General features: G+C 34.8%; 1 protein-coding gene across 1 annotated transcript in view; it reads left to right on the top strand.

The window, feature by feature from the left end:
- Positions 1-14,784, top strand: part of CFAP44 (cilia and flagella associated protein 44) — a 1,689,287-nt gene that overhangs the window by 854,230 nt on the left and 820,273 nt on the right. Inside the window, exon 17 of the mRNA XM_044073142.1 lies at positions 10,459-10,553. Within this exon, the coding sequence (XP_043929077.1) occupies positions 10,459-10,553 (95 nt within the window). The remainder of the gene's footprint in view (positions 1-10,458; positions 10,554-14,784) is intronic.

Raw genomic sequence — 14,784 nt, 5'->3', positions numbered from 1 at the left:
GGGAGATAGAAAATTCATCCCAGGGATCATTTCAGTGGCCCCGCTGGGCAGAGGCACAGGGAAATCATGTCGGGCGGCATGTTGCCAGGGAATCTTTTGGGCTAGGCTTGTAAAGACCCCAGAGCCATTAGCCTCGTACACTCCTATGAACCTATGAACCTATCAATTTGCTGACCCAGTATTTCTGACATTGTGGCTTGTAGGGAATTTTTAAGTCTGCCAGCTCATTATGCTCCCAAAAATGTGTTCACAATTACCTCTTTCTTCCCTATCATGCCTTCAAAATTTGCCATTTAGTTGAAGAAACATTGTATGGAGTCTGCTTGGGCCACAAAAATGCCCATTCAAACACTTCCAAGCAAAAATTCTAAATTTTCTACGCTTTGTTGAATATTTGGGAGTCATACATATTTCCTCCTATTGTTTCTTTGTGAATTGCTTATCTGATCTATCTTCTCAATCTTTTCTAACATCCTCTGCTTAATTTCTATAGTTTTCATGCAATATTTTATATGCCCTACTAATTATCTCTTTTTTAATAGCAACTTCTGTTCTAGATTCAACTAAAAACTCTACTAGGGTTAGTCTTTCACTTAGCATTCCCATATTCCTTTCTCTTTACCTGTACTCTGATATCAAGGCTTGGTAGGAAGACAGTCTTTGCCTGCAGTCCAAATGTATTCTTGGCCTCTTCCCATTCTTTTATGTTTCCATCATGAATTATTTGCTCCCAATACCTTAGTTTCTTTGCCAGTTTTCTCCAGTAAATTCCAGTCCCCTTTTCCCTATTCTCTGTACCACTAATTGCAGTCATCCCTATCAGCCAATCTCCTTTCCCCATTACTGTGTTTAATTAGTTTTTAGAATACTTTCTGCAACTTTATGAATATAATATTCTGTATGACTATTGTTATTCTCCTTAAGTATCTGCATCCAAAATCCCACTCTCTCCTTATTTCTTGAGCTTCTCCCTTGTTTCAACATCAATTTCCACTTTGAATTTTAACCTTTTGCTTGTTATGTGTATAGGAGCCTTAACTGTGTTGCTCTGAAATATCCCTTCAAATCAAGTAATCCCAGTCCTCCTTATTTTATTGGAAAGATCGTCTTATCCCATTTGACTCTTGCCACCTTTCTCTCCCAGATAAAGTCTTTCAACTCTTGATTAATTGCTATCCACAACTTCTCCTCTGGTTTTTAAAAATATGCCTGACCTATTTTCACTGCTTGTATCTTGTTATCCATATCCATTAAAGAGCTTCCAGTTTCTCAGTGTTTGTATTAGCTTTTTAGACTCTTCCCACATATCCTTAGCTGCCATAACAGAATCTTTTTTTAACACATACTCCTCTAAGTACTTCATTTTGCGATGTCCCCATAAATATGGGTATTACTAAACCAGTTTGTGTTTGGGTACCTACTTTACAGCTATAGCCTTTGTTTTATCTTCCTTTAATTTATATCCTGGAAAGACTTGAAACTGTTATGCAATGTTCACAATACTGCAACATCCTTTTCTGGTTTTATCAAGTAAAGAAATAATATCATCTGCAAATAAGGCCAGCATTTTTTGATTACCATATCCATTATATCCTTGAATTTCTGTGTCCCTTATTTTATTTAACATTTGTTTATCGGGGACATCTGACTGGGCTAGTTGCCCATTTTCAGCGGAGGCCCAGGGAGAAAAGCTCCACATAAATGTACACTGTATAACAGCATAAAATTATACAGATCACAAGAATTATACAGATGATAAAGAAAAAGAAGAGTTTCTTTGCCAGTGGTTCTAAATATAATGTAAATAACAAAGGGGAAAGAGGACACCCATGCCTGATTCCTCTGTGTTAGAGAAGAACCTTCCCACTTTAATTTTTGCCTCCAATCCCTGATATATTCACTTAATTAACCTTACTGTTGTGTCAAAGAATGCAAATGCCTCCACTGCCCTACTTACAAAATCCCAATTTATTCTGTCTAATGCTTTCTCTGCATCATGACACAACAACAGAGGTATTTTCTTACATTCTGCTTCCTTCTGGATCATCATTCTTGTATAAAGTTTGTAAAATGCTTGTTCCCCTCCACAAAACCACATTGGTTCATGTACATCAATTTTGGCAACACTGTTGCCATTCTTTGAGCCATTATCAACATAAACACTTTATAATCATGGTCTGGAATCAAAATGGGCCTCTATGAAGCTGGATCTGATGCGTCTTTACCATTCTTTAGGTATTACAGCCACCACAGCTTTATTCTAGGATGTCCATGCTTCCCCTCATTTTAAAATACTGTTAAATAAAATCTCCTAGATCTTTATCACTTTTTCCCACCTAGCTTCCAAATTTCCACAGGAATCCCATCTATTTCTGTAGACTTTCCTGTGGATTGATTATATATCACCATTTTATCTCATCTCCTCCTATCCTAACTGCCAATAATTGAGTCTCATCAACCTCTAAATGTTTCCATTTGTGCTTTTTCTATATTTCCACATTACTTTGCTTTATACAGATTTTCATAAAATTTCTGAAATATTTCAATTCTCTCTACAGAATCTCTTATTTTTTGTTATAGGCTGACTAAGCATGGCAACAACCCTTTCTACTTTTTATTTCCTGAGTTGTACTAAAAGTTTTTGCGCTTTGGAGTTATTATCACTAAACAGTTGCTTAACAGCAGTCTTTCTAAACTCATGCATATTATTCAGGTGGTCCCTTATTTTCCCTTTAGCACTCTACAGTTGTGCATCTTCTTGTTCTGTGATATTCACCTTATTCTGCAATACTTTAACCTTTGTCAGTACCTCTAAGTAATTTGTTACTTCTTAACCATATCTCTTTTTCTTTTATTTATAACCTATTTTTAAACTCCTCTTTAATTTTTATCCCAGTCCCTAGCTGTATCTTCTGAAGACATTTCTATCTTCCATAGTAACTCTTGAATAATTTCTACTACCCATTCCTTAAATTCCTCTTTTTTAATATATCAGGGAGAAGAGCCTGTGCCTAATTTTTAATTCATTTTCCTGCATTTTTATCTTAGCTATTATTGGCTCATGATCTGAAATAGTTATTGGATGTGTATCAAAACTTTCAATTAAATGCACATGTTCCTGTGAAATATAATTAATGTCTAGCCTAGCCCAGTCCTTGTATCTTGGGGAATAATATGTAAATTCTTTCAGAGTTCCTGCTACTGAATTCACATATTCCATACCAATTATTTTCATAAATTTCTTCCAAAAATCTACCCTTGTTTGCTATATTTTCCCTTCTAGGCCACAAGGTACATCTTCATTGATGCAAATCAAATTCTCATCTCCACCTTTAAGTAATATCCATTGCTGAAAACTGATTATTTCTCCCAGAAGTTTGTTAAGTTTCAGAGTGGAAGTTTAGAAGAAATATAAATACATGCCAGCTTAATCTTCCTCCCTTGCCGGTAGCCCCTTAATGCCACAAATCTACCATTATCTTTCTTTTCCCCTTTTCCTTTGTCCCATATATTCCACTGAATAACCATCCCAAAATATTTTCTTTATCAAATTCACATGTTCAGTTCTTTCCAACTGTTTTTCCTGTAGTATTGCTATTTGCATTCTTCATTTTTTAATACAGTTTACTGTTCTTTCTTTTTTTATTTGTTTATTTATTGTTTATTGGCATTTGATTACTGGGAAAGTCCAACTGGGTAGAAGCCCATTTTCAGCAGAGGCCCAAGGAGAAAATCTTCAACTTATTACAAAACATTTTACAGTCTCCAAAAATAAAACAAAAATATCTGAAGTTTAAATAATTATAACAAATTAGATATGATATGAAAACATGGTCATATACCTTGTATCGTTTTTTAACCAATCATTTAATATTTAGAGAAATTTTAAATAGTTTGTAGAGAAATTAACGGTTAGTCTAATACAAATAGAAATGCAATATGAAGTGAGGGAAAAACAGGCTTATGATATACGTAGAGAGAAAATCAGGGAAAAAAATAGATAGCAGTAAGGAAGCAAGTGAAGAAGGGAAGTAAGGAAGTATAAGGAATGAAAAGATACCTGTCCATATTTAGGGATATAGTTTATTCTGGATATGAGCAAGAACAGTGTCAGATTTTAGCCTGGAAGTCTTTCAGAGTGGTTTTGAAAGATGGGAGGGAGGGAATAGACCTAATGGATACAAGTAAGGAGTCCCAGTTTTTGGTCACTGGATCGCAATGACCAACTGGGAACATAGTTGTGTAGAATGTTTTAGTGCTGGACAGGCAGATGGATGCTGGATACTTTTATAGGTGGTAAGATGTTATGTATATGTTAGTTGATGTGGCAGTTCCTTACAATTTAGGCTTTTCAGTGCTATACAATGGTGGGGTCTGAAAGGGGCATGTGCTGCAAATTTAGCAACTTTGCTATAGCATTGTTAAGTTTTAATTTTTGCAAAACCTGGAGGTTAGTAATGATGGCAGTACCATAAAGAAGAGTTGGCTGGAGATAAGTAGTAGCAAGTGTAGTTTTAGTTGCATCAGTGAAAACGTTTTGGGCTGTGTAAAGCATCCCTAGTTTTGATTATTTTTTTATGCAATTTTGTGCATGCAGGTTGATTATCATCTGCTATCACCCCTAGTAGTTTGCTATGAAAAGTATCTTCAATGGTTGTATTATCAAGATGGAGGACTTTAAATTTAGTTTTTTTCATGAGAGAGGAATTTTAGGAGAAAAAAAGTAGCAGTTTGATCTTTTTTGGGTTGAGCATGAGTTGTCAGTTGCAAAGCCATATCTCAGTGGCTGTTAAAGCTTCCTGAATATTTTTTTGGAAGTGTGCAAATGAGAGTGGAATAATCTGTGTATTGCATTAGAGTGGCAGGTTGTGTAGAAATATAGAGGATGTTGGTGAAAATGTTAGAGGACGGGACCAAGGATAGAGCTTTGTGGTACACCGGTGGTGACTGGAAGGTAAGAAGAGAGCATGGAGTGTCGTTTTACTGACTTATACCTATTGGACAGGTAGCTTTTGAACCATAGAAGGGTGGGCTGAGGGAGAACTAGTGAGGACATTTGAAGTAGAAGCTTGCTGTGACAAACCGTGTCAAAGGCTTTAGACAAATGTAGAATTAAGGAAGAGACTAGTTTACCATTATCTCTAGCCTCATTGACAGTATCTGTATAGGTTAGAGGGGTGGTGCTAGTACTATGGGAAGGCAGGAAGCCATACTGTGTATGGGATAAGATTTGTTCCTGCAGGAGATAGTGTAGCAGTTGTTTTTGAACACATTTTTCAAGTGTTTTGGCAAGAGGAGATAAGATTGCTATAGGTCTAAAGATTTTGATGTCTGCTGAATTTTCTCCTTTGTGCAGAGGGATAATGTGTGACTTTTTACAGTGAGAGGGAATGTGGGATTCCTGGATTGACCTGTTTATAAGGATTGAGACAGGATAAGCAATGCTACTGGCTGCTATTTTTAGGTACTCACTTCAAAGATCATCAGCCGAAGAAGAGCACAACTTAAGTTTGAGTAGTTGTATATAGGATGTGAGCACAAATCTGAAGGTGAAAGTGGATGTGGTGATATGGCTGGGTTGAGTTTAGATGATCAGGAATCTTTAGAGATGCTATGCTATCTGTAGAATAAGAGTTGAACTATATTGCAGTTTCAAGTGGTGAGTTATCAGAGAGGGGTTTCGGTTTAATATTTGGCTGGGATGCAAGATTTATTTAATGGATGTCCAAATTTTTAGAGTTGTGTTTACTATTATTCTAAACGTTGTGGAATAGTTTCTGTCTTCATTTATTTGCTTTTTAGTATGATTGCAAATCATTCTCAAGTTTTCATGATATTGAGGTGTTTTATATTTTTGCCATTCTTTCCATACTTTGTCTGTATCCTATATTAGCATTCTACTCTTTTTTGCTAGCCAAATTGCATTATTTGTTTTCATTCTCTTACTTCTAAGAGGTACAAGGCTATTTAGAAAAGTTGTATTGAATTCAAATCATTGTGGGGCGGGGGGTTAGGAAGTTCCAGTTAGTAGATGCTAATATAGTAATGAACATTTCTGCATTAAACTTGGAAAGATTATGTGTTGTTTCATAAATACGCTGTTTAATTGGATGTGTGAGATGTCTAGTCATATAGATTTGGAAATGATCACTGTCAGAGTCTGATATTGCACTTTGCTAGTATCTGCTAAGATCTGATACTAGGATACTTTTTGTATATAACTGTGAGACCATTCACTTTAGAAAATAATATGGAAAGTGTTGCCATTATGAAAATAATTTATTGTTTGCACCTGTAATCTATGATACCTATTTTTTTAACAATGCTCATTTGTTGCTTTTGTGTTACATTCATCCACTAATTTTTGTCAGGCTGATCATTTATATGGTTGTTTCTTGTCATGTCCATTTAAACCTATGTCACATCTTGCAGGATTTTTTGTTTTAATGAAAACCCTCAAACAAAAAAAAACAAACACACACCCCAGAATGCACTCATAACATATTAACTTAATACAAGCACACACAACTATGTATATCTTCAAATAATGAAGTTTTGCCCTCCTAATAGGAACAATTGTCCTAGATTGACAGCCACACTCACAGGCATTAGTTAACCTACTATTAAGGTTATCTATGTTGCGACATATGATCTGCCTATGCTCCTAATTACACCAAACATTTTTTCTTATGTTTATTCTTCTCTCAGATGTAGAAAACAACTTGAATGCTTTCAGAATTGATTAAATTTTAGACCTAAATAAAAAAGTATTGTAGTGTTTATTGACCTTTTATTGGCTTGTTTCCATTGAAACTTAAGAACCAACTATATAGTTGCCTTCAGATACACTCTTCTCATCTTACACTGTAAACATTTATTTGCTAAAGAAAAACTTTTTATTTCATTTAGTATTCTCTTATTTACTTGCTTTTACTTAAAACCTGTTATTAGATTATGCCAAGGGCCTTAATCTGGTCATTCCCCATACAAAAGTAAAAGAAACCATGTCAGCTCTTTTTATATTGTGATCTGTGTTCTCTTATACCTCAGCCCCCTTCTCAACAACCCAAGATTACAGCCTATTAACTTAAATATGCTTTTGTCCAGCCCTTCCCTTTTTACATTGCAATGCCTACATTTTTTAAAACTAAAAGAGAAAGGAAAAGGGAAAAAGGACACCTGTTGTTTATCTTTATCCTACACAACAATAACTGAAATGTTTTACTACATAGTGCTTATGCCATGAAATATTTTATAAAAGTACTGTTGAGAACAAAAATTGTTTTACTTACAGTTATCTATTTCCTTCCTCTTCCCTTCCCTTTAGTGACATTCCATACATTAATAACATGAAGTAGGGCAAATGTTTTGGAGTCCCCTATAGGTTTAACAAAGTCAACAAAAGTCAAATCTTTCCAGTTTTTATTGTTCAGCCAAATTTCACAAATATGACTGATACTTTGTAGTCCCACAGTAATTCATTTATTTCTATGCTGCTGGTTTTCTTCTTGTTGATCTCCATTTCCCAGCTGCAGTCTCTGGTTCCATTCCAACATACTCATGGCTCTTCTAGTCAGCTCCTGTGCTTTTCTCTGCCTCTGAAGCATTTTCCCTTGGAATATTGGAAAAGGTTTTACTGCCAGGTCTCTCTGTGAGCTCTATTATCAGGGTAATAAGAAGTGGAGTCTCCTTCTATTTGATATCTCACTTTTGTTGGAAAAACTTTTGTATTTCCTCCTTACCCTGTTCTGCATCAAAAAATGTATTTGACCCTCCAGGAAAAAAAATTCTAATGATAGCTGCATACAGCAGCTTGAATCTCACACCTGCCTCTTAGCATTCCCTGATTACTAAAATAAATGTGTTCCTCTTCTGTTTGATGTACAGTGAGTAATCACTTTCCACAAAAACTTCACTTTCTCCTACTTTTAGTACTTTGCCCTTCTGCCAGATTTTTGTTAGACTCGCCTTTTTCTGCTTCTAAGATTGCATCTTTACTAATACAGGTCTTGGCTGCTTTCTCGTGGGCATGTTTGGAGGATTGAAAATTTTAATTTATGTAGGTGCTGCTTCTGTTCTGTGCTGTGCTGTACTGGAACTTGCTGGACTTTCTTAAGACACAAAGTCTTGCTGGCTGTTTACTGCTGAATCAAAGACACAGAGTTTTGCATGACTGCATTTGTAGTCTGTTTAAAGCACAAAGCCTTCCAAATTGCTTACTGATAAAGAAATATATTTTGAAGCACAATACTATTTCACTATAAGCACGGTTACTAATAAATAACTTATTTTTATAACAAACAAGACATACAACTGTAGTTTACAAATTTAATGTGCAAAGTTTTTCCTTCACAACTGATATGGGTGATGGATTTATGGCTTTCCATTCTCCAGTTACCCTGGAGCTTAAGTTCCTACAAAATACATCTAACATAGTTTAGTATAAAGTCTTATATACCCTTTTTGTCACGCACTTCAAATCCTGTTTTTCTCTTGGTATCTTTTTTTGGGCTTTTGTGGGAAATCACGCAATGTCTGTTTTTTAGACTTTTCTCTTGTTCTTTTGTAAAACCATTTAAGCACTTCTGCTGATGTGAGAATTTGCCTTTTAGAATTGTTTTCTTTTGCTTCTATAAAAAGCCATGTCCACTTATCTGTTAGGAGTTACATCAAGCTTTTCTTAATATTGTGACAAACATGTCTTTTAGAAAAATATGTTGAGGAAAACATGTAAAAACATGTCCATTGACAGAAGTCTGTAAGGAAACATCTGTGAGAACCAAACTGCTCAGGAAATATCTTGTGTCCATTAACAGATCTGCAGACATGAGAAAAGCATGTAATACTTGCTTTCCAGAATTGCTTTTTAGGCTTTTTTTCTGATGCTGTGAAGAAGAGAAGCCTGTCAGTTATACATATGGTATGGATGCCCATTTTACATTACTAAACTATATACCTACATTCAAGAAAACTTTTTATTCTATGCTTTATCTTTTAGCATATTTACAACATAATTAATTTCGATCTTTTATTCACTGTTGAACACACTCTAACAAGCATATGCACAATGTGCTGTTTCAGTTAACAGCTCTTGTTGTGGAATACCAGTCCAGTTGCTTATTTGTGATTTCATAAAATTAATAATCTGTTCCTTCCAGCTTCTCTGGTACAGCAGAAAATCTCAGGTTTTCCCTGCATGTTGTATCTTTAACTCTACCATTTTTGAAACATCTCTTCTTGAGCACTCCCATATTCAGCCATTCTTTTCTTAATTTTATCCTCTGATTTTTGCAATTACATCTGTTCATCTGAATATCTGTTTAAAGCTTCTTCCATTTTTCCAGCCTTTTGTTATTTGAGTTGATGTGCTCCTTCATTGTTTAATTTATTTTAATCAACTTTGAGCATATTGGAATTATTTTTCCTCTAGATTTTTGGAAGTCATGTTGTGCACCAAAGCTGTAGTTTGAACAGCAGGATTCTTCCCTGTCATTTGTCTTCTCTTCACCCTTTATGGTTGGTTTTCATTCAGGTTCTCTAAATTTCTTCTTTTCTGGTATCCAGGCAGTGTACTTAGTAGCCAATAACTAAAATTTACCCAAAAGAAAAAAATAATTCGCTTTTTTATGAGTTTCTCTTTTCACACTGAGAGCCGAAATTAAGGTGTTACTTTGTGTGCAGCCATCTTGGAAGTCTCTAACTCAGTCCTTCTTAAGTAAAGTATTTATTAACTTTAACAATGCCTATGGCTGATCATCTGTTTGTTTGTTTATTAACTGATTAGTTTACTTGTTTTTTAATTGATTAGTGATATTTATTGCTAAATAGTTATAAGCTGCTAGCATCCACTTTTACCTGGACAGGTTGCTCTGCTATACACTGCCATTTGTGTTTATAATTATTTAACTTATTAATGGGTAGAGCTTTAACTGGTAATTCCCCAGTCAAGTAATCTGGGCTGGTGGTAGTTTAACTTGGGTCAGGGCAGAAGGTCATAGCGTTGGAGAATATACCCAGCCTTCCCTACAAATTAATGTGCGAGTGTGTGTTTGTGTGTGTGAGTTTATTTAAGTTCCTAGTGGCAAATGAGCACTACAAGGTACTGAAATCCAGAGAATGTGGTGATAAAGGTATTTGGGGATTTAGGCCAAAATTCGGCTTGGTGGGTTGTTCAGAATGAAGTTTTTTCTTGGGTATGGATTGTATACTCTCATACACATGACCACGAGCATACGTCTTTCATGTTCTTAAGGCGAAGCTGTACTTGCAAAGTTGTTTCCTGCTTCAAAGTATACAACAGCGCATTTTGCTGAAGTATGATTCTGTTGTATTTAAACGACTGTGAACTGTTTACCACTATTCACATTATCATGTTTTCATTCTGTACTGCTATCCAGTGCATTCAATAAACAGTGTTTTGTCTTGAGGTTTTACAACAGTTATTTGATTTTATTCCAGGCTCAGTGAAGATATATGACTTTCTTGGAAAACAGCTTCTAACAGATATGAAGTTCAAACAAGGCGGCACAGCTCTTTGTTGGGCTCCCCGGCTAGTAAGTATCCAAAAAATAGTACTTGATAATGGCTTGAGATTATCCACCTAGCAAGGGACTACAGTATTCTTAGTGTTAAGAGCATGGTATACTGAGCAGTAGTTACTCATACAAAGGGACATAAATAGGTAGATTTTAATATTAAAATTTGACCATGTTAAGTGATAAAAATTGCAGTATATTTTGTATTAATACATTTTACAAACTGAAAATAATCAAATATAGTATGCAGGGAGGCATTAAACAGCTGGGAAGAGAATGTTATATGTTACAATTGTACATATTATGGGAGTGTGCTTGTTAAGAAAGCAGTTTTACTATTCTGGTTACAAAATTGAATATTTTTCTGTAAAGGAATACTGTGTGCTCAATGTAGTCAAGCAGAGGTATTCTGAATAATATAATGTTAATTTATTTATTTTATTTATATTTGTTACCAGGATAAAACGGTAACCAATATGGGCCATTTTCAAGTTCAGCCTGGAGATGTAGACTTTGATAAATTTAACCTGTCTGTGCAGATGACAATGCAAACAATCTACAAACATAGTAAATGTGGCAAATCAATGAATGAAGTATGCATAATGATTAAAGGAATTTGTAGTACCTGGAGTGTGCTAATTACTCTCCAAAACTAGAAAAATGTAAGCTTATTATTCGCTTCTCTAACTTAAGAAAGTTCATAGCAGTGTTTGTAGTGCACAAAGCACCATGAATATGCTCAGAAATAACAAAAGACAATCTTGTTAAGCATGTTTCTGGCATCAGTGTTCTGCTTTTGAAGTGAATTTCTTGGCATCCATGCCTCAAACACATAAGCTGGTTATGATCAGAGACCCAATCATAATCCTTTATGTTATACACCTTTCAAAGCTGTTATGCTCTAGTAATGCACTAGAGCGAACACAGTAGCCACCGTTGAACAGCATTAGAAGCTTCAACAGCTTTAACAGCTGTTAATACACTTTGCGCAATTAAAAAGTATAGCAGGGTGCTGTCCATCAGAAGTACATTGCTTCTTTTCCGATGCTGACTGTGTGGCAGTGCTAAGTTTAGTATGTCTTTAAAAGCTGTAAAATATGTTGCTGTCTTTTGATTACTCATGGTACACTGACACAGCAAAAGCTCAGTGCAGTACTAAGAATTATGATCGGGTTTCTCTGATCATAGTGTAAAAGTTACCTGTTCTCAAAACAGATGTTAAGAGTCACCTTTCAAGCTTTGACCTCAAAGTGAATTTCTTGATATCCATTTCTTGAACAGGTAACTGGTTTTGAAAAGAGACTTGATCATAATCCTACTTGTTCTTCTATGTGTAACAGAATAAAGAGTTCATTGGCAGATGTTGGAGTACAGTAAGTTCTGAAAAAACAGGACACGTTATCTTGGTGGTGATGCAGAGCAGTAGATAATTAGTATACACAGTCTCATAAAGCAGTAGGGTATAGTGATGGTCAGGAAATCGAGCATGCTGAAAATAAAGTAACAGTATATAAGGCAAAGTGTCATGAAATGTAATAGTTACTGATGGATTTGTTATGCATCTTTCTGCTGCAGATGACTGTGACAGCACTGCAGCAAATGATTTCTACTCAATAAAATCTTACATGATTCAGCCCATGTTTGGAACAGTTGATGATGCACCTGTGTGGGGGGCAATTCATGCTTTCCACTGCTGTTCCTCTAGCACCAATCTTAATTACCTCATAATATTTTCAGGTGCTTCAACACCATTAACTGTCTATGTTATTCATTAGTTGCTTGTTGGCTATTATGATCTAATTTATAGTTAAGTATACAAAAAATGTTTGTCATGCTTTTGTACTGTAAAGAAGTATTTATAATTAAAGCTAAATTAAACTTGAAAGTACAGAGCTGAGGGGCGTGGCTAGGATGTAGACTGGTTGGCAGCATCTTTTCTCAGCTCTGCACTCAAAAGATATTTCTGACAGGAATTTTTAACAACTAGATATTGTAGACAAACCTATTTTGTTGAATTACTTCTACTAATATCACTAGAAGTCTACAGTGCAAAAAATTTGGCTTTAAACATTATTTTTCCTGTCAAAAACAAGAAGGAAGGTATCTGAATCTACTGAAAATGAGCTTTTCTAAGCATACCACACAGGACCAGACGATGAAAAAGGAGATACAGTCTTTATTAAATGCTATACAAGACTTGTCAGTGAAATTTGACAACATGAATACCAAACTGGACACTTTTGAGGAGAGATCTACAAAACAAATACAGCAACTACAAAAAATAATGACGCAACAGAAGTCTCAAATAGCTGACATAGAGAGATCCTTAAATGATACTGAGGGCAGACTCTCAGAACAAGATCTACAGCTACATTTTTTATCACAACAAAATGCTTCATTACAAAATAAAATAGAGGATCTAGAGAACAGGTCCAGACGAAATAACCTTCGCATCTATGGGCTACCAGAGAAAACAGAGGGAGATAACATGGTGACTTTCCTTACTACCTGGTTACCAGAAGTTTTAAAATTCCCTGAAGCTCTTTCTTATGGAATTGAAAGAGCCCACAGATCCTTAAGAGCTGCTTCATCAACCATCAAATCAAAAAATCACCTGAGATCAATAATAGTAAAGTTTTTTTCATCACAGGACAAGGAACTTATTTTAAAAACAGCAAGGTCAACTTCTCCAGTTAAATACAAAGACAACATAATCAGATTTGATAATGATTATTCTGCTGGAGTTATAACTGCAAGAAAAGAATGTCTCCCTCTGATAAAGGAATTGAAAAAAAGACAACTTAAAGTCCACTTGCTGTTCCCTGCAAGAATAAAAATATTTTTTACTGAAGGTCCTAAAACTTTTGACACTTTGCAAGCAACAGTTTCTTATCTTTCAGCTAATAAAACCTTGGATAATGTAGAAGAAATGGATTTCTCCCAATTTGGGGTTAAGCGTCACTTAGAAAAAAATGAATGGAGCACTGCTGACAAGAAGAAGAAGAAACGATAAAAGACATATGAAAAACACAAACATTATTGTCTTCTATTTGCTCTGTAAGCCTAAAAAGTTCTTTGAAAGCATTCATGCTTTACACATGTGTCAGTCTTTGAAACAATATAAATACAAGATAAGCTGGACATTTTATAACTAAAGGAAACAACCCTAAAGAAAGCAAGGTAACATATCTTTCTCTATTACAGTGTAAATACTTACAGTCATGATTTTTCTAACTCTAAATGATGTTTAGATAGTTCATTTATAAATTACCTGCCTTTTACTGCTAGTATAGAATATGATGTATTTACACTGACATATTAATGTGGTGTGTTTAAATGAGCACAATTCCTTTTTATATTATTTACACTAAGCTGCATGAAATATCTAAACTGATGTATTTAATACACATAATAATATATAAAAACTGATAGTAATAACTGTCAAAAAGTGCCTTGAAAAGTAATTATCTATTCTTTGATGCTAAAAGTGCCTTTTTGACTAACAAACAACTGTTTGGCTTGTATATCTGCCCTTAATGTTAAGAAAATGAATAGAAGTTTAATGAGCTGGTGTTCAGTTTAAAAAAAGCCCTAAAAACTTCACTTACTTTGTTTTTGTCTTCCCGCCATGGTCACGAGCTGAGAACTCTTATTTTACCACCCCTGAATGAAGGTTCTTCAGTTAGAATCCATTACAGTGTGTTAAACCTTCTAACAGCACAAAATGAAAGTAAACAGTCATGAGTGATGTCAGCACTAAAACAAGACAGTATGGGTGTGGTGTCAGCTCCTAAGCTACTTAAAGTAACCAGCACACTATTTATGAGATGGCAAAGTGCTTTTACAGTTTTAACAAATATTAAAAGTACACTGACGTACCTAATGAATTTAGAAGGTATCGACACATACATGACATTTTATTATATTGTAATATTTGTTATTCATTTTGAATTGTACACATAAACAGCACACAAAGCTTAAAAAGAAGTATATCACTTGGAAGAAACTGTATGAATAGTTAACACATACAGACTTTACTATAATCTTTTCTGATAAGATCACCCACGTAAATTACTATAATTTAACTTAATTTTATAAAAATTTAATATATTTAAGTCCTTGACTGGAACTATATAACATATTTGTAAACACACTGCAGCTAGTGTACTTAACCTTAAAGATAGTAAGTCAATTAAGGTTCATGAATGTAGCTATGTGTTATTAGGCATTTTAAGGGTAAAAAGGAGTT

This window comes from Protopterus annectens, chromosome 5.part1, assembly GCF_019279795.1.
Source record: "Protopterus annectens isolate FY-2018-M chromosome 5.part1, PAN1.0, whole genome shotgun sequence".
Classification (NCBI taxonomy): domain Eukaryota; kingdom Metazoa; phylum Chordata; order Ceratodontiformes; family Protopteridae; genus Protopterus; species Protopterus annectens.
Note: the sequence above shows the minus strand (reverse complement) of the source record. Positions and strands in the feature narration are given on the sequence as shown.